This window comes from Enhydra lutris, unplaced genomic scaffold, assembly GCF_002288905.1.
Source record: "Enhydra lutris kenyoni isolate GAN:26980312 unplaced genomic scaffold, ASM228890v2 scaffoldscaffold88, whole genome shotgun sequence".
Classification (NCBI taxonomy): Eukaryota; Metazoa; Chordata; class Mammalia; order Carnivora; family Mustelidae; genus Enhydra; species Enhydra lutris.
The window spans coordinates 1,496,327-1,520,767 of NW_019154172.1; the positions used below are offsets into that span (position 1 = coordinate 1,496,327).

The 24,441-nt window shown below is 45.9% G+C and overlaps 1 protein-coding gene across 2 annotated transcripts; it reads left to right on the forward strand.

Annotated features, from left to right (window-relative positions):
- The first annotated feature begins 5,534 nt into the window (after positions 1 to 5,534).
- On the forward strand, positions 5,535 to 16,284 carry LOC111162004 (S100 calcium binding protein A10). 2 transcript variants are annotated; one of them, XM_022526133.1, is made up of 3 exons: positions 5,535 to 5,639; positions 12,589 to 12,741; positions 15,881 to 16,284. In XM_022526133.1, the coding sequence occupies exons 2-3, from the start codon at positions 12,610 to 12,612 to the stop codon at positions 16,040 to 16,042; spliced, it is 294 nt and encodes a 97-aa protein (XP_022381841.1). In that variant the 5' UTR covers positions 5,535 to 5,639; positions 12,589 to 12,609; the 3' UTR covers positions 16,043 to 16,284. The 2 variants fall into 2 exon arrangements, with proteins under 2 accessions (XP_022381841.1, XP_022381842.1); XM_022526134.1 differs by having other exon boundaries at positions 5,590 to 5,621.
- The last annotated feature ends 8,157 nt before the right edge of the window (positions 16,285 to 24,441 follow it).

A 24,441-nucleotide genomic window follows, 5' to 3' on the forward strand; every position in this document is an offset into this window, starting at 1 on the left:
AAAGAAGAAGGAGGAGGAAGAGGAGGGAGAGAGGGCAGAGGGGATAGTGGGGGAAGGGGAGGAGAAGAAGAAGAAGGTGCTCAGTACATATCTGATTGATTATAATCATTAGAATGTGCAGTTCAGCTATAGAAGAAGCAGGTAGTTTCCAAACCCAAGCTAAGAGTTCGGTGTCGTTGTTGTTGTTTTTAAGATTTTATTTATTTGAGAGAGAGAGAGAAAGAAAGAAAGAGGCAGACAGAGGGGAGAAACAGATCCCCCACTAAACAGGGAGCTCGACATAGGGCTTAAACCCAGGACCTTGGGGATCACAACCTGAGCCACAGGCAGACATGTAATCATCTGAGCCACCCAGCTGCCCCAAGAGTTCAGTGTTTAAAGGAAGGGAGGGAGGACGACAGGCAAGCTACAGTCTTTCAACTTTTGCTGCCCCAGGAGACAAGTTAGCACAGCAAATACAGCCTCTATTCAACCCTCCGGGGCCCTGGAGTGAAGCCTGCTCAAAGGTGTTTGCCCACAGAACAGCCGTGCTTGACCTCCCGAGAGGTTCTGTCTCACAGAGGGGGAACCACGCAGAAGCTAGATCCACTGCGCAGAACCTGCTGCCTGCTGGGCAGAGCTGGGTGCCTTCATGGTCACTCGCTGCTTCATTTTTTTCTGTCAACACAGATGATCAGTGTCTACCCCTATTTTGCCCAGAGGGAGACTCAAGTTCACAGTGGTGTGATGATACAGAGCCTGGTGCTGGAAAGTGGGATAGCAGCTCACACTCCTTTAACATTCTTCAGCAACTCCCTGTTACCTTCAAAAACAATCTCCAAACCCCTTAGAAGAGTATCTCAGGTGCCCCAGGCTTTCCTCTCGGGACTGGAGCAATTCCTAGGATAGAAGCACTCACTCCAGGATTCCATGCTCTAGCACATGCTTTTCCCTCCTGTCTGCACCTACACTATCTCAGCCCTACTTGTCCTTTAAGATTTCTGAGACAAATCTATCCAAGCAAATAAACAGACGGGCAAAGGTGTTTATTCAAAAGTAGTCCTATTGTATATCATTATAATGTATGGCAGTAAAAAAAAAAAAAAAAAAAAAAAAAAAACTGGTAACAACCTAAATGTTCAAAAAATATGGGAAAGGTTTAATAATGCTTTGCCCTACTTACAGTGTACCACACTTGGGGGTTTGTTGTTTCATTTTGTTTTCTGGATTGCCATCAACCAGTCTTGACCAGACAACTGTAAATCTGTGCTTTTCAACTGAAGTACCACGGACTGCGGTGACTCCTTACCAGGGCTCCCTCACTGACAGGTCAAATTTTCTTTTGCTACAACTATGATTCACAACAGTAACAGAGTTTCCCTGCAAACAGAGCTAGGCTGCACATAGTTTCTGTGAGCTACAGGCACAACTTGATGCACAGGAAGAGACAAAAAAGGTGTATGTTTTTGCCAGACCTGGGAGCACCATGCCTTCTGAGGACCCAAGAGATTCTCAGGGAGGAGAGCCAGTTCCACGAAAACACGTCACCATGCTGATGTGTGATCAGTGTAACAGTGTAATTCTTCAACTCCCGACTTCATGAGCATGCTACCAAAATTTCTGGCACACAAAAGAATGCCATTCTATCTGTTAGGGTTATGTGGTAACAGGTAAACCCCCAAATTCCACAGTTTTCTTTCTCACCTACATAACTGTTCCAGTGAAGCTGGGCCTAGTTTGCAGGTGGTTTTCCTCCACTCGGTGATTCAGTAACTCAGGCTCCTTCCAACCCCCTAAAGCCTCAGCGTCTAGCAAATGGGAAGAAAAAAATGTGGTAAAGTCACCTCTTTTTTTTTTTTTTAATTTTATTTTTTTTTCAGCATAACAGTATTCCTTGTTTTTGCACCACACCCAGTGCTCCATGCAATCCATGCCCTCTCCAATACCCACCACCTGGTTCCCCAACCTCCCACCCCCAGCCGCTTCAAACCCCTCAGATTGTTTTTCAGAGTCCATAGTCTCTCATGGTAAAGTCACCTCTTAACTAATTTCGTCTGCAAGTGACATACATCATGGCCAGTTCCATTCAGCAGGTGACTAATCAGAGTCCCACCTGAGTGCAACAGGTGCTGGGATCCCAATTCCTGGCTGAGCAGCCACAGCCAGCTGACGGGAAGAACACATTTCTAGTGAACAGGCCGCCCTCTGGGCTCTAACTACAAACCTCAAAAAGTTAAGAACCACCAAGTGACAGGTTTTGTTTCCACGCAGAGAAGAGGAACAACTCCCATTGCTGCCTCAGTAGTGGAACAATGCCCTCTGCCCCTGGCATTTAGTATACTAGAACATACCGTAGACCTGGTGGAGAGCTTCAGCATTGCCTTCTGTTCACTCCAGGGACAACACTGAGTCAGGCCTCTGTTCCCATTCCTTGGATGGCTGTTAATCTAAAAAATAAAACTGCCAGTTATTTTACCAGCAAATATGGGTTTATTTGGGCATAGCAGAGAATTACAAACTGGGACAAGCAAACGTAGACAAGTCAGAAGAACAAAGGAGGACTGCTCTTTTATAGAGGAAATTGGAAGTTCACCGGCATTGTTACAAACATCAAGTCCATTCAAGTAAACTGGGAATGTGAAGGGTAGTGGCTTTTCATTGGCTGGATTGTGCTAAAAAGTCTTCCTCCCTCCCTCCTGAATAGTAAAGTAGTATCCACCGGCAGCGTCCCTCTCTTCGTGTTGGGTCTGCCCTTAATGTGTGCTAGGGCATGAGAGCGCCCCCTGCTGGCTTCCTGACTCCATTTTTTTTTTTTTTTTTAAAGATTTTATTTATTTATTTGACAGAGAGAAATCACAAGTAAGCAGAGAGGCAGGCAGAGAGAGAGGAGGAAGCAGGCTCCCTGCGGAGCAGAAAGCCCGATGTGGGGCTCGAACCCAGGACCTGGGATCATGACCTGAGCCGAAGGCAGCGGCTTAACCCACTGAGCCACCCAGGCGCCCCCTGACTCCATTTTAAACAAGATTTTCTTTGATTTTCACAGGGCCATTCTGTCTTTTCCATTCTGCGCAGCTCCCCTTCCTGCTGCTACTCTACCATCCTGGCTGAGCAGCTCTGGCTCAGGCACTGCTGCCTGATCCCGTTGGTTGTCACTAGGGAAACTGAGGTGGCTTCACTGTATGCATATGGTTTACAAGGCCTAACTACTTTCTCAAGAAAGAACTGTCTGGGGGCACCTGGGTGACTCATCCGGTTGGTTGTGCATCTGCCTTCAGCTCAGGTCATGATCACAGGGTCCTGTGATACAGCCCTGCGTCGGGCTTCTGACTCAGGGGGTAGCCTGCTTCTCCCTCTCCCTCCGCTCCTCACCCCCCACCCCCGCCGCTTGTGTGCACGCTCTCTCTCTCTCTCTCTCTCCCCATCAAATAAATAAACAAAATATTTAGAAAGAAAAAAAAGAAAGAACTGCCTGGCACAACATCTTCTAGAGGGAGAGTATAAGCATGGCAGACACTTGGGACTTTATGGGCCTTCCAGTACAAAAACATAAGAAGCTGCACAAAGACAGAGATAGTGGCCATCCTACTGACCATTTTCACCACTGCATTCTCAGCACTTCACAGGGTTTCAGAAACCCGGTTCCCTCCATCTTTGGAGCCAAAGCTACTAGGAACTGGAAGGCCTCAGCTTCTGGCACCAGCAACCAGAAGAAGAGAGTAGAGAAGCTACAGTGTATATGAATAGGGATTAAAAAAAAAAAAAAAAAGAATGAGTAAATAAATAAGCATGTTCTTGATAAATAATGACAGAAAATAGTAAAAAGAAAAAGAAGAAAGAGAGAAGGAAGGAAGGAAGAAAAGGAAGGAAGGAAGGAAAATAAAGTATTATGAAACAAAAATAGAACACATAATTCTATAATCAGTGTGATCACAATTTAGAAATCTCACATCAAAAGAAAAAAAAAATTTTTTTTTTTACTCATTTTTGACAATTTTCCGTGCTTCCTATCCCTTCACTAAATTACTACCACCCAACCCACCAAGTGGATTTAACAGCACTGTCACAATGGCTACCCTTTGCCAGTTCAGGCTGATGTCTGACAACTCTTCAAGGAAAAGTGGATGTGCTCCACTGGGGTAGAGAAGGCTTTGGAGTTCTTTCTTCGTGCATCTGGAGCTTTTTCTTTGCCACCCACTTCTTTGGTGAACAAGTTTTATGTTTGGGGAGAAATAGGAGAGAGAGCCTGGATCCAGATCCATTGCCTTTTTTCTGAATTTACTTTAGGGACCAAATTTGAGAATTTGGGTTCAATTTTTTTTAAGTCCCCCTCCCTTCCTGCAAATCCCCAGCTTAGAAATGTGTGTGTGTGTGTGTGTGTGTGTGTGTGTGTGTGTGTGTGTGTTTCTCCATTCTTGACTAAAACTTGGGGCCTGGGAAAAAGAAAGTATATGGCAAAATTCTGAAGAACTCCCCCCCTGAACAGTCACCACCAGGGTTGCAGGAACACAGTGTGAGTGAGAATTGAAATTCAAATTGGGTTTTCCTAGCAAGAGCCAAGATTAGTCACATGGTAGCACTTGGAGGATTCCCCGAGTCTGTTCATTCCTTTAGGATCACTCACTCCACTCCTCCCAGGACCTCCCCTGGGAACAAAGGAAAACCCAGGACTTGGGACTGGGCCCTTTTCCACCAACAACTGCTAGTAGTTTGCATTTAACCCTAAAAAGCAGTTAAAAGAAATGGGGGGAGGAGGGAAACACTGTGCATCCACTAGAAACCCTTAGGTTTTCTCTAAACTTCTTCCAGAAACTTCTTAAAGGGCTCCGAGAACCAAACAGGCCGATTACAGGACAAAAAGGAGGCTTAGAAACTTTGGTCTTAACGATGTCACCTACAACTGAAGCTCAACTATACGCCACGTGAAGCCATACACACTGAGGGGTCAATCCCTTGTCCAACAAGGGGCCTGTGTGGGAGCCGACAAGCCAACAGCACCCTCCATCCCCCACTCTGCAGGGCAGGCGCCAAGCAGGGAACCGGCTTCTCTGCCAAATGTGGGCTGCCACGGGCACAGGCCAAGGAGACCCTCCGGACTGCAGTCCTGGGCCTAATCTGCGAATACAACGCCTTGGCTGTCGTTTGGGCTCCACGTGTCCCTCCCTCCCTGCGGAACCATCTAGAAACTAATTCCTAGACCTGTAGGTTACCGAAGAGCCGCCTACATGTTGTTCTGGGCCAGCGCACCCCACCCGAAGAACGGCTGGATTCTTTGATTTCCTCGCGCGCTCACTCTAAAACCAAACCCGAGAGGAAGGGCACGGCCTAGGGTGGGGATGCCCTGAACTATCCGAGAGCCCTGGAGTAGAAAGAGACGTTCACAAGAATGCTCTCAGGCGAGGTGAGAGCGGGCGGAGTCCGGGGCGCTGCGGCACCGCGGGGAGGGCGTGTGCCTGCGCCGGGTTGGGGTGGGGGGGTAACAGGAAGAGGAGGGTGGGGTGAAGGGGTGGGGTGAGCGCGCCCGGGACACCGGCCCAGGCTCCTCCTGCCTCCCCCTCCCCCTTCCAACCCCCGCCCCTTACTAAGGCTCCCAGAGCGCCGCGTACCGCTCACTGGCCGCGCGTCCCAGCCAGCCAATCGTCCCTGCTGCGCCTCGGGCCAAGGTGAGTTCCGCCCGCCGCTCCCCGGCCGCCCCCAGCCCGGACGTGGCGCCTGGGGAAGCCCCCCGTCGGCTGTCGGGGCTCGCGCGGTGTTCCGGGCGCCGGCGGTTGCTAGCTGTCCACTTCTCAGCGCCCTGGGCCACACCCCGGCGAAGCGGGCAGCGCCCCTGCCCCGATCCTCACGGACTGGAGGAGGGGCGCTCGTCCTTTATTCCCGGTCCGCGGTGTGGGCGCCCCGAGCCTCTGCCCTCTCCTCCCTTTCCGTTGCTCCTTACTGCCACTTTTCCTACTTTTCCACCAGTCTCCCGAGTTATCCGAAATCCCGCTTCTCGCCCCTTCCTGGCTGACATGTTTCTCTGTGGGCTCGAGCTGCAGGCTGACCTCTGGCCAAATGTGTGTGGCCTCCTCCTCTGAGATACACGGACCGAGCTGGACAGGTTGGCAGCTTCCTAAAGGGCACTGTTCAGTCCCTCGCCCAGATGCTGCAGGTTGGGCTTCCTGTTGTTTTGTGTGTAGGTCTATTTGTTTTCGTAACAAAGCTTGGCTAGATGGCGGTGGCGGAGAGGAGAATATAGGAAGGGATTTCCCTACTGAAAGGATTCCCTTCTTGCAATCCTCATTAAACAAGTGGAACTATAAAGAAGGGAAGAGCGGCCTTGATGAAAGACCTTCCAGCCCAGATTAATCTGGCCCCGTGCATGAGCAGAGATAGACTTGCCCTTGGTACCCGGTCACAACTTGAGCTTAGCCAAAGGAACGCGGCTTCCTCCAGCCCTGGATACTGCTAACTGTCCATTTAGACTACCTAATTGAAACCGAGACTCTGCCAAGTTGGGTGGTTGGGGCTGGTGAGGAAAGCTAAGGAAAGCCGAGCAGCTACAAGCTAGGCAGAGCAGAGCCTTAGGCCAGACCCTGAAATACATCAAGTCCACCTCCCCTTCCCTCTCAAGGGGAGCTGGGAGCATCATGCAGGGCCTGGTGAGCACAAAGGGCTCCCAGATTCTCCTAGAGCAGGCCCGTGACTCAGCTGCGAGACCATGTGGGTGTGGCCCCAGTGGTTCCAGATAGTCTGTGCAGATGGTTCGGACAGAAGACTTCCCGAAGAAGGGGAACTGTGCCATCTCATAGGGCATTTTCCAAGAGGAAGTGAGTCACACCAGGACTGGCCAGCTATCTGAAGGAGAGGTTTCTGGACTGAACTGTGGGTGAGGGCAGCAACTGGATTGGCAAGGCCAAGGTGAGACGCACCCCTGTTGGGTGATTGGCCGGCATGCCTGCTGGCAGGCTGCCCCAGCTTTACTTGTGAGGTAGCTCTTCCCGTTAAGATGTTTTTAGCAGCGGCTGTAGGTTTCCACCCCCAGCTCTGCAGCTTGAGTTTCAGACTGCTGCAGTGGCTCTTTATACCCTGCACTTCAGGGGAGACCAGGCTCATGGAAACACCCAGACAGTGATCTTTGCCTCCAACATGTTTCAGCAGATTGCAAAAGATAATACCAGAGGCTGGGGCAGAAATGAGTTCATATAACTCATGGGAAATTTCTTCATCAGCCCGGCCCCCACAGATTCCTAACCTTTTTCTATTTCTTGTCTCTTCTGGCTCTTGACAGCCAGAAGCTACTTTCTTCATCGTGGTCCTTGACCCATTTGAAGTTTCTTATTTCAGTTCTTCACATTTTCTTGAGGATATCCTGGCCATAAAGTATGCTGATTTTTAGATGATGCTCTGCCCTGGCTTTTTTTGCAAACAGTATAGGATGGGCCCTTTTCCTCCCGAGTCTGGCCTTTGACCAGTATCTCAAGCAGCCGCCCCAGTGAAGTCAGCCCTTGGGCCTGGTGGAGCTAAGACTGGGTGCCTCCCTGCTTTCCAATGAGAGTTCCAAAAATGTGGCTTTTTTAGAGCACTGCCCACTTGGTATGCCCTTGGATAAAGCCCAGTAGTTCAAAGTTGAGGGAAACAATGGAATCTTTTCAGGGTTTTGATGTGTAAGTTAGCACTCTGAGTGCTGGGAAAGCTGGAATGAAGGCTTAGCATCTTTCTTAAGCTTTTCATTTTCCTGAAGACTCAACAATTTAGGAATCTCATATCAAAAACAAAAAGAATGAATTTGCTTATTTTTAAACAATTTTCAGCGCTTCCTACCCCTTCACTAAATAACTACTATTCAACCCACCAATGGTTTTAACAGCACTGTCACAATGGCTACCCTTTGCCAGTTCAGGCTGATGTCTGACAGATCTTCCAGGAAAAGTGAACATACTCCACTGGGGTAGAGAGGGCTTCTGAGTTCTTCTTGCATCTGGAGCTTTTTCTTCACTGCCCACGTTTTTGATGAGCAAGTTTTATGTTTGAGGAGAGGCAGGAGAGAGAGCCTGGATCCAGATCCGTTGCCTCAACTCATTTTTTCTGAATTCTTTTTAGGGATCAAATTCAAAAATACCTTCTGTGTTCAATTTAAAAAAAAAAAAAAAAAGAAAGAAAGAAAGAAAGAAAGAAAAAGCTTTCTTTTCTTTTCTTTTCAAAATCTCCAAAGCAGAAGGAAGGAAACCTCAAACACATTTTTAAATAACAGATGTTTGTTTTGACACACACCCTGCCAATTATTTTCTGGGTGGGCTGTAAGAAAACTAGGGTATGGACAAGACACAGAAGAGCAAAGTAAATCAGCCCTCTTGCTCTTTAGAAGTGTCCTTTTTGAAATTACGGTCTGGATCTGGGCATGGGTCCAGAGCAAACATTTGGGATCACTCAGGAATAGACACTTTTCTAAGGAGGCCTCCTGCTCCCTGCTACTCCCAGGAGAACCGAAATGTACATTATTGTCACTCATTCTTACCACTCCATTGAGCAGGCTGTGGGAGGGCAGGCTGCTTAAGGAACCCACAATCTAGTGGGGAAAGAATCAGAAACACAATTAGCTAGAATTCAGAATATATTTTTAAACAGTATGCCATTAGCTGGTGAACTCCCCAAAGGCAAGCACAGAGAGAGAGAGAGAGAAAGTGCGTGCGTGCGTGTGTGTGTGTGTGTGTGTATATGTGTGAATGTGCACACCAGCCTAACGTCAGGGACATGCACAGCAAGTGCTCAGTGTAGGAGGACCAGAAATGGAAAATGTAATTCCCACCACTGTGACTAAATTTGTGGAGTCCAGGGTTCTTTTCTGTAGAGAGAACTGCACAGAGAAAAACTAGAGTTCTGAGCCCCCATCGTAAAGACCTCTTACCTAGGCAAACAGGTAGGGAGGACACACAGACATCAGAATAAAATGACTCAATAAAGAAATGCAAGAACGATGAGGTACTTACAGCCTGTGGAGTGCACAGTGTGAACCAAAACACAAGAAAACAGCAGGAGTGAGAAGAGAAAGAGAAGTCATGTTCAGGGTCTGGCCAGACCTGTTTAGCAGGACACATTTTTTTTTTCCCTGGGCTCACGGAATGTGCTTTTGTCTGTGCCCTACTATTCCCATTCACAGGCAGCCCCGAGGGCCGCTTCCCCACTTCACCCCAGCTTCACATCCTTCTGCCGAGCTCTGAACTACAAGGGTTTCAGTGCAAACCCGGGTGGTCACACCTGCACTTCAGGTCCTGCCAAGGGGCTTGTCTGATTGATTCATTCATTCATTTTGCAAACGCTTATCTTGCAGTTCATAGAACAGAATAATTCACAGTTCTTCCCCTGTAGGATCTTAAATCTGAGAGGGAGATAGACAGGTGAAAGATTAAATGGATTGAGTGTTTCAGGTGCAAAGCTAGGTTGTCCTGGGTATGCAGGATGCTGCCCCCTCTTAGCCCCAGTGAAAATGGAACAGAGTGTGTTGTGTGATTGGGGAGATGGAAGCGCCAGATTCAGGTCCCTGAACTTGCTCCTCTAGTACCAATGGTCAGCCCTGCAGCCTGCCCCACCCAAGACAGGAGAGCTACTGACTCAGTGGGGCAGCAGCTGCATTGGGGAAGAAGAGCTCCTTGACTCATCCACTAGCTAAGAGAACAGTTCTAATCACAACTTTTGCCCCTTTTCCTTCATCTTACTTGAAAACCAATGCTCTGGCTCCTCCTTCAAAACAATAATTTGCTCGTAGCCCTGCTCATTACTCTCTGGGCACTGGTTCCTGATGAGACTGTGGGCATCTCCTCTGCTTATCAAAGCCGTTCACCTCCATGAACTCAGATTCCTGGCTAGTCACTGTTCTGCGTTCTTATTTCAAAGGTCTACCTGACAAATAGGGAGTCGGCTGGCTGCTGTTCTTACTGCCCATTTGTTAAATAAAACAGCGATGGGGAGGGGAAGATGGGGGACACGTGGCTTCAGAGAAGAAAGCTTCCTAATGAATGTGGACAAGTAGGAGTGGGACTGGAGTCATCTGAGACCTGAGCGTTCACTCGAGTTAGACTGGCCTCACTCTCTCAAAGAAGATATTCAAGGGTCGCCAAGATTTCCTGCTTACAACTTATATTCCTTAGAAGTTCCTAAATTAGCCTGTTCTCCCATTATAGGGGTCCTTACTATGCCATGTCCCCTTTCTTCTCTGGCTTTGCAGTGCACCTTCCCTCTGCTCTGTGCAGAAGGTGAGTTGGGTGTCTGGTGACCAGTACCAATTTCGGCACCTTTGGGAATTGGTTATGAAGAACCCTGCTTCTCTGAGCTTAGACACAGAGGGTTTTTTTTTTTAATACCTCTGGTCACTGACTCCTTTCCTGAGTTATTTCAGACCTGGGGTGGAATCCCACATCTTCCCTCCCCTGACTCGTTCAGCTCAGTTCTCTTAAATTGCTCAACTTCCAGAACAATCCAGGCAAGGGCAACTCCATCTAAGTGCTATGGGTTGCCATTGACAACCACTGGGGCTGTGTACGAAAGGAGGAAAAGGTGTGGTTCCCCTGGAATTCATCTCACAGTGGACCTTGAAGCATTAATTTGCTGATCTTTCCAAGAGAACTGCCTTTTGGATGAATCACGCCAGAGTCTGGCATGTAGCATTCTGTAGAGTAGCACATTCTTTAGCGTGCTGGTTCCTGCACTTTTCTGGGGATTAAAGGGGTAGAACTTACAATTCAGAAGTATAATTGCTCAGTCCCTGTGGTCACCAACTAGCTCTGCCTTCTCCTCTGTAAAAGATAGCATTTAGAAATCTGTGTTGAACACAGATCCGTCAGCAGCAGGAACCAGACCGAAATCACGTTTCTGGTTTCTTTGGGCACTCCAACCAGGAAAGGTGCCAGCCTCTCCATCAATCTGTGCTCAAAACCTGTTCTTGTGCCGTGGGGTTTTGGGGGGCTTACTTATTTTTCTTTAAGATTTTACTTATTTGATAGAATGAGAGAGAGAGCACAAGTGAGTGGCGGCGGGGGAAGCCGCAGAGGGAGAGGGAGAAGCAGACTCCCTGCTCAGCCGGGAGTCCAATGTGGGGCTCGATCCTAGGACCCCGGGATCATGACCTGAGCTGAAGGCAGACACTTAACTGCTTAACCAACTGAGCCACCCATGCTCCCCTTTGGGGGCTTTTTGTTTTGTTGTTGTTGTTTGTTTTTGGAGTGGTATGCTGCAGTCTTCATTCAGGTTCACCTGTTTCTGTCCACTAGTGTGATCTTAAGTGATGTTGGCCAAAACTACTCTGTTCTGACAAAACATTCCTTCCAATGAAGCCAAAATCCACTGAGTTTGTATTAAGCACCAGGCACCAGGTCTTGATGTGGCATATGCCCCCAGATCATTGTACCTGAACAGAATGATCTGACATGTTTCCTTTCCCTTCTTTTAAACACTTTCCAATGGAAAAGTTTTGCTCTCCCACTGTGCCCCAGAATCAGAGTGGTTCTTCTGTGCTTCCTGCCAAAAACTAGGTCCCTGAAAGAGTTGGGGATATACTGTTACTTGTTCCTTTTCAAGAAACTAGACAATGAGCTTTGAGTAGCTTTGAAAACCTACATTTTACTACCAGAGATGCAAGCAATGTGTTGCAATCAATAACAAGTTCAGACCTTTAGTAAAGAATACACGCCCAGGAAACAAAATTTATTTGTAATCAGATTTGTATTTTTCTTTTTCTTTTTTTTTTTTTTTTAAGACAGAGAGAGAGCACATGCATGGCGTTGGGGGTGGGGGGAGGCGCACTGCAGAGGGAGAGGGAGAGAGAATGTCAAGAAGACTCTGCACGGGGGCACCTGGGTGGTTCATTCAGTTAAGCATCTGCCTTTGGCTCAGGTCATGATCCCAACATACTGGGATCGAATCCTGCATTGAGCTCCCTGCTCAGTGGGGAGTCTGCGTCTCCCTCTCCCTCTGCTGCTCCCCCAGCTTGTGCTCTTTCTCCCTCTTTCTCTCTCTCAAATAAATAAATAAAATCTTTAAATTAAATATAATGAAGCCTCCACACTGAGCAGGGCTTGATCTCATGACCCTGAGATCACAACCTGAGCCAAAACCAAGAGTTGGACACTCAGCCACCTGTGCCACCCAGGTGCCTTTTTAGCAGATTTCTAAACCTAGACTTAAACTGAATCAGGTTACCTAGTTAAGCTTGGAGTATTAACCAGGCTTGACTGTGTGGGTTGTTGGTATTCAGACATATCTAAGAGTCAGTCCCATGTACCAGTGGCAAGAGAAAAGATGAAACCTCTGCTCTTTCAGTAGATGCTTTGTCGGTTAAAAATAGGAATACTGACCTTGCTTTTCCAAAAGATTAGTTTTTATTCTTCATTAGGTAATTGATGCAGACTTAGTGGGCAACTAGACAAATTCCTCATTTAGAGCACCAATACCTGAGGGGCCCATTTCCATCAGCAGGAGGCCCAACACCTGAGGTGAATGGGGCCTTAGATTCATTGAACGTTAGAGCCAGAAAGGGTCACATGGATGACCTAATCATTTTCCTTCCAGTTACCCACAGAAGACTGGCAATACATGTGTCTTAAAAGCTCATGTAAACTCTTTCTTTACATCTTTTAAAAGGTTTCAACAGACCTCACCAAAATGCCGTCTCAAATGGAACATGCCATGGAAACCATGATGTTCACGTTTCACAAGTTTGCTGGTGATAAAGGCTACTTAACAAAGGAGGACCTGCGAGTACTCATGGAAAAGGAGTTCCCTGGATTTTTGGAAGTAAGTCCTGAAAGGCCCAGAAAGAACCAGGCATGAACACCAGGACTTCTAGTCTTGGTTGCTGTTCCTTCCACTTTCCATCCCTTCCCTGCGGAGGCCCCTAGTAGAAAAGTGTCTTTGTTCCTTTGCTTATTAAACATTATTGAGTGCCTACGGTTTGTAAGATGTCATGGGGGAAGCAGAAGGTAGAGAAGACACACTCCCTACCCTCAAGGAGCTTATAGTATGAAGGTGAAATAAGGCTGCACACACAGAACCACAAGATGTCCATTGAGACAGACAGAGAGAAAAAAGGCCTCTCACCAGAGAGGCATCAAGCAGGAAGTGGCCACCTCACGTCATAAACCTGGCATTGGAGATCCCACATTCTGGTCACATCCACTCTGAGCAATTCATGTCTCTTCTTAGATCCCTTCAGATAAAGGCTTTTTAAAAATAAGTGTCCTGTTCTTTTTTTTTTTAAAGATTTTATTTATTTATTTGACAGACAGAGATCACAAGTAGGCAGAGAGGCAGGCAGAGAGAGAGAGGGGGGAGGAAGCAGGCTCCCTGCTAAGCAGAGAGCCCGATGTGGGGCTCGATCCCAGGACCCTGGGATCATGACCTGAGCCGAAGGCAGAGGCCCTAACCCACTGAGCCACCCAGGTGCCCCTAAGTGTCCTGTTCTAATCTAGAAAGGAATGGTGTCAAGCATCTGCTGAATGAGAGCCAAGTGTGACTCAGAAATCACTGCTTTCTGCACTGAAAATGCTCTGAGAACACAGCTTGAGTCCCACAGACAGAGGGGCCCATCAGGACTAGGAGAGGACTGTGCCATCAGCTCAGACACCTCACTCAGGACATTAGGCCACAAGGCATAGTTGTCCTTTTACATCGTAGCCCCTCAAGACATGGCTGTGGTGTTTAACCAAAGGGGAAACATTGCTTGACAAAGTACTAGCATGAAATGCAAGCCCCTTTCTCCCTGCCACTCCTGTGGTCATTTGATAGGATCGTTACTGCGGCGCCTGGGTGGCTCCGTCAGTTAAGCGGCTGCCTTTGGCTCAGGTCATGATCCCAGGGTCCTGGGATCGAGCTCCATGTTGAGCCCCATGTTGTGCTCTCTACTCAGCGGCAGCCTGCTTCTCCCTCTACCTCTGCCTGCCACTCCCCCTGCTTGTGCTCTCTCTCTCCCCCTCTCTCTCTGTCAAATAAATAAGTAGAATCTAAAAAAAAAAAAAAAAAAAAAAAAAAAGGAAAGGATCGTTACTGTGCTTGGGGTAGAAAACTGCATTAGCCTCTAACAGGTGAAGGGAGCTGATGGTAAAGTGCTGAGTCCTGCGTCTTGTCGTCAGCCTGGTGGTGAGCACATGAGTCGAGCCCCTGCCTCCTGAACATGGGGTTTTACAGTACGCTCTGATTCACGTTATCCACGCCAGTTAAGTAAGTGGATACCCAGAGCCTGACAGCGGGCTCACAGCCACACGGGCCACGATGCTAGCCCAGAAGACTGCAGAATATGCCGCTGCTCTGCTTTCACAGCCCCAGACAATGAATTAGATCTGGCTTTGTCCTCACACTAGCCAGGTGGCATTGGCTTCCGGGCCTCAGTTCCGGCCCCATACATGAGAGGGCTGGACACAATCACCTCCACACTTCCGCTCTCGGGAATCCTCCCAGGCAAGCATAAAATGCAGGGGCATGTGTTCCTTGTAAGCCTGCCCATCACACAAAGGCATTCTCCGCGTACTAACCCCTTGTTAATTGTGCTGTTGCATAAAATGAGAAGTGAGGATGAACATCATGTGAGACCCAGACTCTCCACCTGAAGGCTTGGTGGCATAAGAAACGTAAAGGGCGTACAGACTCCAGAGTACAGAATGTGGCCGTGCCATTTATTCCAGGCACAAATCCTAATTCCGGACACACCCACACTTGCTGCACTGACGGAGCATTTTGTTTCTAAAGTTGACGTCTGTGTCATCCAAATTTCACTCCTGACCGCAGCCAGGAAGCTGGGGGTGAGGCCAGAATTAACTGAAACCCACCAGAAGCAGAGGCAGCCCCATAGAGTGAGTCGTAGGTGACAGCTTAGGGTGGAGTTTACAGTCCTCAAATGGGAAATGTTGCTGCTTTAGCATAGGGGTTTCTGGGTGCAGTGTGGAAACATCCACCACTCCTGAGACACTGCGCATGAGTTTCCTCACTCATATGCATAATCCGTGGAATTGCAGAGACTTCCCCTGAACACCTTTACACCTCCAGAGGGCCTCATTTCCCTCACTGGTTGATGGTCTGGCCCCTGGAGGAGCAGCCACACTACCACGTCTAACCATCCTCACCATCCTCACGAGGAAAAGGAGAGATCTGAAACTTACTGCCTAAATTATCTTATGAGATCTTTTCTTAAGGAGCTTCCTTTTTCAAGGATTTGACCACACTGTCAGAAACAAACACTTGTTAAGAGGATGTAGGCTGGGGCACCTGGATGGGTCAGTTGTTAAGCATCTGCCTTCAGCTCAAGTCATGATCCCAGGGTCCTGGGGTCGAGACCCACGTCCGGCTCCCTGCTTGGAGGGAAGCCTGCTTCTCCCTCTCCCAGTCCCCCTAATTGTGTTCCCTATCTCACTGTGTCTCTCTCTGTCAAATAAATAAATGAAATCTTAAAAAAAAAAATTGTGAAGAGAATGTAGGCTGACACGCTGCAAAAAAAAATGGGAACTTTAGGGTGGTTCTCAGGCAGAATCCTGTGATCTTGAAAATTGTGGAATTGGCTGAGCTAGAAGGAGAGCAGATCAGAAGGTCATGCCAAGTTCACAGCGGTATATGCAGTGGACTGAGAATTAGGAGGCCTGGTCTAGCTTCTCTGACATGAATCTCCTCTTCCTAGAAATAGGCAATTCCTAATATCTCTATAGTTCTATGAAAAGATACCATGAAACCTTCTTTCCTAGCTTATGAATTGAATATGAATTTACTGAAATGCTCCCTCAAGGCAGAAAAATACATTTAGGTGACCTCCAAAAATCACTTATAACCTAAAACAAGAGTTAAGATAATTGGAAGATTATATTAATTAATGGTTGTCAGCAGAGCAAGTCAGAGAAGCTTGGCACAGTAACCACTGACCAATATTTCTTGCCTTTGTTCTTTTTTTCAGAATCAGAAAGACCCTCTGGCCGTGGACAAAATAATGAAGGACCTCGACCAGTGCCGAGATGGCAAAGTGGGCTTCCAGAGCTTCTTCTCGCTAATCGCAGGGCTCACCATTGCATGCAATGACTATTTTGTAGTACACATGAAGCAGAAGGGAAAGAAATAGGCAATATTGAGCACCACTCCTGCCCAATGAGAGTTCTCCCAAAGGGTCTCTTAAGGAATCTGTCCCACAGCTTCCCCCTGTATAAAGGATTCCATTGGCAGTTGGGGACCCTCAGAAAATGTACAAATAAAATCCCACCCCCATTTGAGAAGCAGAGAAAGAAAAGTCAGATAAGCTTTTGATTTTTATATTGTTTGCATCCTCTTGCCCTCAATAAACAAATTCCTTTTTTTAGTTCCTCACTTGAGATGGAATGCTTGTTCCTTCTTCAGAAATGCTTAGTCCCTGCTTCATTCCTGAAGAGCCTGCATGTCCTTGGGCAGCCTGCTTACTGCAGAGCGGGCAAAGTGGGAAAGCTGTCTCAGTTCAGCCTGGGGTCTGACTTCTCTGACTGATCTGCCCTTGGAGCTGTGTCTAGCTGAAGGACCAAAACTTCAAGGATTAAGAGAAGGCACTTCCAGAATATATCCTAATTTTATCATTGCTGAGCACTGACTTGTCTAGTTAAGTCAGAGCCTTTCCAACAAGCACTTTGAATGTCTGAGATGTCAGAGTCCAATTTTCATTGTGGAGTTTCAGCAGTCTTGGGTAAAAATAGGCCTATAAGACAACCGATCAAAAAACAGAGTCTGGTGTGATGCTTCAGTAACAACAACACACTAACATACGTTGAGTTGTCACGAGATGTGTCCTGATTAGATTGTGATGGCAGAAAACAGGCCAGCACAACTTACAGAATGGGGTAGTCTTTTCTGTTGAAAATGAAGTGCTGGTACCAATGTCTTAAAAAGCAGCCAAATGTTTCTCCCAGCCCTGTCTACTGCAGGCTCCGGCATATGTGCATTGTGTGCTATATGCTTACTGATAACAATGCCCTGTTTTTATGGAGAGACGATGTATGAATTGGTATATGAAATTGTTCCAGTTAAATAAGTTGGTGAAGGTGGAAACATTTGTTCTAACGACTGGACACTTCAACAAAATTCTGAGGAAAAGCTCAGTATAAGGTCATCCATCCTCACAAGGAAAAATATGCAAAAGAGAACAGGGTAGTCCAAAACTAGCTTTGGGAAAAGGAAATCTGTAATTAAATCAAAGACACAATTCTACCATTTTATTTTGTCTCAACCGAGAAATGAGCAAGGTAAGATAACTCACAGCTTGGCAGCGATGGGATTAGATCAGGTTTACAAAGAGGGATTTATTACAAGATATTAAATAGAGGGAGGGTTGGCTAGCTGTAGAAACTGAGCCCAGGAATGTCGTGTCACAGAACTGGGTCACTAAGGGGCCTGGACTGGGAAGCCCTTGCTACAGCGGGCAGCTCCAGAACCACGCCGCCCAGATACCCGTTTTGCTGCCTCTTCCCACACAGGACTTGGCTCCCACCTGAGACTCAAGGAAGTATATCTAATGAGCAGAACTGCAATCCCATCAGAGCCCTAACTTCCAGGGAGCCTGGGAAGTAAGAGTTTCACATGTTCCAACCTCTGCACATTAGGAGTTGACCCATCCACCGTGTCTGCAACAGTGATGATTCTTAAAAAAAAGGGGGGGGGGTCGCCTGGGTGGCTCAGTGGGTTAAGCTTCTGCCTTTGGCTCAGGTCATGATCTCAGGGTCCTGGGACCGAGTCCCGTATCAGGCTCTCTGCTCAGCAGGGAGCCTGCTTCCTCCTCTCTCTCTCTCTCTCTCTCTCTGCCTGCCTCTCTGCCTACTTGTGATCTCTCTCTGTCAAATAAATAAATAAAATCTTAAAAAAAAAGAAAAATCTCAGTATTTAAAAAAAAAGATTTTATTGATTTTTTAAAGAGAGAGAGAGAGCATGTGCATGAGCAGGGAGGCGGGGCAGAGGGAAAAGCTGGCTCCCCACCCAGGACCCAGGGATCATCACCTGAGCCAAAGGCAGACACTGCACCGACTGAGCCACCCAGGCACCCCAACCACAGTGATGATTCTTAATTCTAAGGGGATTCTTCCAGCCTGTAAGTTAAAGACACCATGGCTCTAAGGAAAGAAGGCTCTAAGAGATAACCTCTGACAGCTACAGGGAATGGAGAAGAAACTGACCCTTCACAAGCCAGCAAAATCTAGGTCTACAGGAATGTGTATCAGCCCAATAGTACCCCCTCAGTTTACACCACCTGCCTCCCGGGACAAATGTATTTGTTGAGTATTACAAAATTGGTGTTCAATTGACAAATGGGCAAGTGAAATTGTAACACGAGGGTGTTACTGTGGGCTCAGATGTCCCCAAATCCTCAGCAAACTTTCACACTCTAAACCTCTTTACCTGAAAACAGAAAGAGAACTAGCCCAGGAAAGATTCTGGGGTTAGGGCAGAGGAATATTATATTCATGTTCACAGTGGGTATGTAGATCCCCCAAAATTCTAAAGAAATGTGTTATTCCTAGAAGATGACCCCAGACTCTGGCGTTCAGAATAGTCCTTGCTGCCAGGGAAGCCTCTGGGTGTGTGTGCATGTTGGAGCTGGTAGGGGAAGGGGAGAATAGCACACTTTCCTTATGTTAACCCCATTGCTTGAAACATAGAGTTTTGAGCTAGTACAAGAGAATAAAAATGGTATTTTTGAGCTAGTACAATAAAAATAAAAATGGTATTTATGGTTCAAAACCTTACATGACTCTCCATGCCAACATAAACAATGGATCCCACAATCTGACCTACCAAAATGGCCGTCTAGGCTTCTAGAGTCGCTGCCTAATGGCTCCCAGAGGGCAAAGCTGTGATTATGCCAACAGCTATCAAGAAGATCTTCTGGAAAATTCCACTCATTCTGCTACAGGGCTGAGTTGTAAAAGCAGATCCCGCCCCCCTCCACACCCAGTTCTGAAGGAAGAACGGATGGCAGCATGGAAATGATTTAATATTTTTTAAATATTAAGTGATTTAATATTTTTCTATTCAAATGTTTTAATATTTAAAATTTAATAAATTAATATTTTGATATTTAAATAAAATATCTAAAAATATTTCCTATTTTCTATTCTAAATCATCTCCATGGGAGAAAAGGGCAAGTATATAAACCTCTTTCTCAATCTGACCACTTGAGAGTGATTGTTCAGGTGCCTTCTCCAGCTCTTAACCTCAGAGGGATAGTTGTGAAGAGGAATTCATTCATCTAGCAATTATTTACAAAGGCTATCTATGGGAATGACGCTGAGCAAAGTTCTGTGGTGGATGTAAAGAGGCAGATGTCCACAGCACCTGCTCAAGATTGGAATCTGGTTGAAAGATAATATACAAAGCAGACAAAAAAATTAAATAACAGCACAACAGAACATTGGCAAGAATGAGCTATGATGGGCACTCTTGGTCACTGTTAATATGAAAGTAATTTCTACAGCCTTTGGGGGAGGCAAAGTTGGCAGTGTGCACCAGCACCCTTCAAAGCGTTGTTCTTGACCTAACGTCTCTATCCTGGGAGAATTTATCCTAACAAAGCAACAAAAGATCATTACAAAGATTCGTATACAAAGATATTTATTTGATGCATCCATTTTTAGAGTAGCTAAAACCTGGGGGCGCCTGGGTGGCTCAGCCGTTTAGCATCTCCCTTCAGTTCCCTGGGATCAAGCCCCATATTGGGCTCCCTACTCAGCAGGAAGCCTGCTTCTCCTTCTCCCACTCCCCAGCTTGTGTTCCCTCTCTCATTGTGTCTCTCTGTGTCAAATAAATAAAATCTTTAAACAAACAAACAAAAAAAAAGAGTAGCTAAAACCTGAATACAACTTTAAGGTCCAACAATAGGATTAAATAAATTAAGTATAGGGACACCTGGGTGCCTCAGGCAGTTAGGCGTCTGCCTTTGGCTCGGATTATGATCCCAGGACCCTGGGATCAAGTCCTTGCTTCTCCCCCTGCCTACCGCTCTCCCCGCTCATGAGCTCTCTCTCTCTCTCTGACAAATAAATAAATACTTTTTGAAATAATAATATATAAACATATATATATATATTTTTTTAATATTTTAGTTTTTTGACAGAAAGAGAGTGCACAAGCAGGGGGAGCAGCAGGCAGAAGGAGAGGGAGAAGCAGGCTCTCACTGAGCAAAGAACCTAAAGTGGGGCTTGATCCCAGGACCACAGGATCATGACCTGAGCTAAAGGCAGACACTCAACCAACTAAGCCACACAGGCGCCCTGGGATTCCTTTCTTTTTAAAATATGTGTGTCTGCACATGCACAAAAGACTAAAGGATATACATCCAGCTGTGTTTTAGTTTCTAAGGTAGGAGTTACTGGCTGGGGAAACTGTTGTCTCCAGAAAGAAGTTGATGAGATTATTTTAATTTCCTTTCTATACACTGCTATGTCATCTAAATTTTCTACAACGATTCTACTTTTAGAATCTGGAAAACAAAATTCTACTATTTTTTAAAAGAATGTGTGTATTTATTGAGGATCTATGAAGATCTGTATGAGATACCTCTTAAGAACTATCTTATTTAGCCCTTACAATAACCTTGTTAAGGTTTTATAACACCCATTTTACAGATGGCAAAACCAAGACTCCAGTAACTATCCCAAAGCCCCATAGTAAGTGGCAATATCAAGATGTGAACTTAGAGGCTGTGTTTCTTTCTTCCTATTCTGCAGTTGTCTCAAGGTGCTATTTGCATAAATTAAGTATCAAATATATTACACCATCAAAAGAGTGAGTGATCATTGTGGGTGGGGCAAGACTAGGCAGAAAAGATTACAGGATAATCTAGTCTTTAAAGATTAGAGGACATTCAGGTAATATTAATATAGCTAATAATTATATAATTATATAATATAGCTATATAATTAATATAGCTAATATTAATTGAGATTTTACTATGTTCTAGTGCCTTACAAATATTAATTCATTTGCTCCTCCCAACAACAAGTGAGGTAGGTACTGTTGGTTTCCACTTTGCAGGTGATTTGACCAAGGAGCTAATAAGTGGTGGAGGCAGAATTTGAACCTAAACCATCTATGGTTTTAGCCACTCTTCCCTGCGGCCTTCCTGGACGTAGTAATGAGGGTATGGAGGAATGTCCAGGACACAGAGTCCCGGGAAGGTTAGAATGGAGTGTATTCATGTGAGAAAGGACATGAAGGTGAGACATGAAAGGTAGGTGATAAGTGAATGACAACTGGGAAATCATAAATGATGTGTGAGCGTTGATAGGGGAGGTCATTGGATTAAAAACACTACAAATCTAGGGTCTGGCTTATCTCTGCTCCTATAGGAGCCAGAACCTATTATCTAATAGGGGGTGATCGACAATAAATATGTTCCTGTAGGGGCGTTGGGTGGCTCAGTCAATTATGCGTCTGGCTTTGGCTCAGGTCATGATCTCAGGGTCCTGGGATCGAGCCCCACATCGAGTGCCCAGTTCAGCAGACATCCTCCTTCTCCCTCTCCCTCTGCCCTTCCCCCCTATTTGTGCTCTCTCTCCTTCTCTCTCTCTCTCTGTCAAATAAATAAATAACCATAAATAAACAAATAAATAAATTCTTGTGAATGTGCTTCTCACTTTCCTCCAGCACTCACATCCCAATCACATTCCAGCATACAAAAGATAAATCTATCTATTTTATTTTATTTTATTTTATTTTATATCTATCTTTCTAAGAAGCACTGAGAACAGGGAAGAAAGAAAAACACTGATCTCTGGCAAGTCAACCCAAAATGAAGAGAGGGAGAAAATCAAGATGACAGGGCTACAGGGTCTGGACGAGGAAGATGCCCCCGCGGAACACTAATCCTCATGTCCTACCGAGATTCCCACTTACCTGCAAAATGATATATTCACTCTGAAGCTACCCTGTATATTTTTTACTGCATGAAAGTGGGCAAAGTCTGGAAGCAGTTATGTAAAAGTAAAAACGGTGATATCATTAATGTTTTCTTTAATGACGTTATATAATTTTTCCAATAAGATTGACCAGAGGAGGAAGAATCATTTCAGTTAGCTCTCTGGACCACAGAATTTGTAGTGCATAATGCAAAAATCCTACCATGTTACCCAAGCAGCTAATCAATGAGCAGCCCCTGCATTGCGGCTTCTTCCTGCAAAGGCTCAACCTGTTCCCACCAACCTCTTCAGGCACATCCATCAAGGCTCTGGAGCAGTAACAGCACTTAGCCTCAAGTCTGTTTTTCTAGAAGGAGGAGGAGGAGGATTCAGCATTGGTCTCTGTAGAGGACTCTGTTCTACCCTACGCCCATTCTGGGTGAGTCAACACACAAAAGGTTTCTTGGCTTTCTTTCAAATTTTACAACCTATGAGATAAATAACAATGTGATGAACAAAGGCAAAAGGAAAAAAAATTGAACTTTCTTATAACTGACAGGCTATTGACAAGTACTTGAGACAGAGTGAACTTCCTCTAGAAACTCAACGGCCTCGATGTTAATACTTTGCTAAAAGTAAAAGACAACCTTAGCTTGACATTAGCCTGACCTCCAAGATCCTGTAAGTCTCCTTTAACACATAAAATCCCTTTGGAAACTTCCTTTATCTCTACCCACCCCCTACCCAAGATATATGTTATCTGTCATCTCCTAAGCATACAGCCCACCGATACACATCTATAGGGTCCCATAACTAAGGTTTTACTAGACAGCAGTAAATGACTTCGTCCTAACAGCAGCTAGCCCCTCAAGGTCCTGGAAACCTTGCTTCCAAATTCCTTAGAGACTTTCACTATCCCTAATCACTCCCACCTCAGAATATACAATCAGCTGCTCCTCACGAGCCCAGTGCAGCTCTTTCTGCCCGTGGGTCCTGTCCCTGTGTTTCAATAAAATCACCTTTTTGTACTGAAGATGCCTCAAGAATTCTTTCTTGACCATTTGCTTCCAGACCCAACATTTCCACTTTACAGGTGATTTCCTGTAATGAAATTTCCATTCAACAATGTGACTGCAAGCAGCACAGGAGTAGCAAATGACACAGAAAATGTGATCACTGGCCTGCGTGGAGTCTGCAGGACAAGAGCTGCGCATATCAACAACACGTAGGTGACAGCAGGTAAGGCAAAGACGAAGCCTGAGTGCTGAATGCTGGATGCCACCACCACTGCTGAGAGACTACAGTTTTGTGGAGAGAGGAGTCGGTAGAAAAGAATGGAGGGGAAGATCCACTTTGGGCAGGGCAGGGTGGGAAGAGCAGAGAGGAACAGAAAACACGGAAAAGGCAAGAATGAGCAGAGAAAGGCCGGGCCTGGCTGGGATGGGTGTGCTGTCAGATGCTGGAACGTGGGGAAGAGGGAGGACCACATCATACCTGGGAGGGGGGAAAGCATTTAGGTTTGAGCAAGGAAGTGATTTTTCAGCATAATTAATGTGACACAAATGACAGACATGGGAGACACTAGAAAGAAGCCTGCCAATTAGGAGTCTGCTACTCAGGGGCACGTGGGTGTCTCAGTTGGTTAAGCGTCTGCCTTCAGCGAAGGTCATGATCTCAGGATCCTGGGATCAAGGCCCACATGGGGCTCTCTGTTCCTCAGGAAGCCTGCTTCTCCCTCTTCTTCCTGCAGCTCCCCCTGCTTGTGCTTTCTCTCTATCTCTCAAATAAATAAATAAAAATCTTAAAAAAAAAAAAAAAGCCTGCTGCTCACTGGGCAGTCATGAAAAACAGCTGATCTCAATACGCTGATCTGTAATGATCAGGAGACATAATGTTAGAGCAAAAACTAAAGTACAGGAGAATGTGCATCTGTCTCTCTGTAAGTATGTCCATTAAACCACCATGTGGGGGGTAGTGATAGTGGAGAATACCTACCCATAATCACTTAAATATATAAGAAACTGATAAAACCAGATGCTTCCCAGAAAAAAACCAGGATGGAGGGGCAGGGTTGGGTGAGGGGAGCAGGAAGTGGGAAGGAGAATATTTAGGTGTCTCCTTTCATATCATTAGGATCTGAATTCATATACAAAATGAATCCATGTACAAAAGATTTAATAAAGTTTTACTTTAAAAAATAATTCAGGGACACCTGGGTGGCTCGGTTGGTTGGGCGACTGCCTTCAGCTCAGGTCATGATCCTGGAGTCCTGGGATCAAGTCCTGCATTGGGCTCCCTGCTCTGTGGGGTCTGCTTCTCCCTCTGACCTCTCTCCTCTCATGCTCTCTCTCTTTCTCTCTCTCTCAAATAAATAAATAAAATCTTTAAAAATAATAATAATAATAATTCATTGCTTTTTAATAACTATCCTATCTTTAATTAATATGTATTGTTTCAATACTTTCTTGCTTTTTAAGAACTATTCTGTCTTTAATTAATATGTATTGTTTCAATAATTACATCACAATGTAGTTTTTTTCTAAGATTTTAACTGCATGTTGTAATAAGCCAAGTAAGAGTACAGGAGGTAGGAAGGTAAGCATAGGGTGG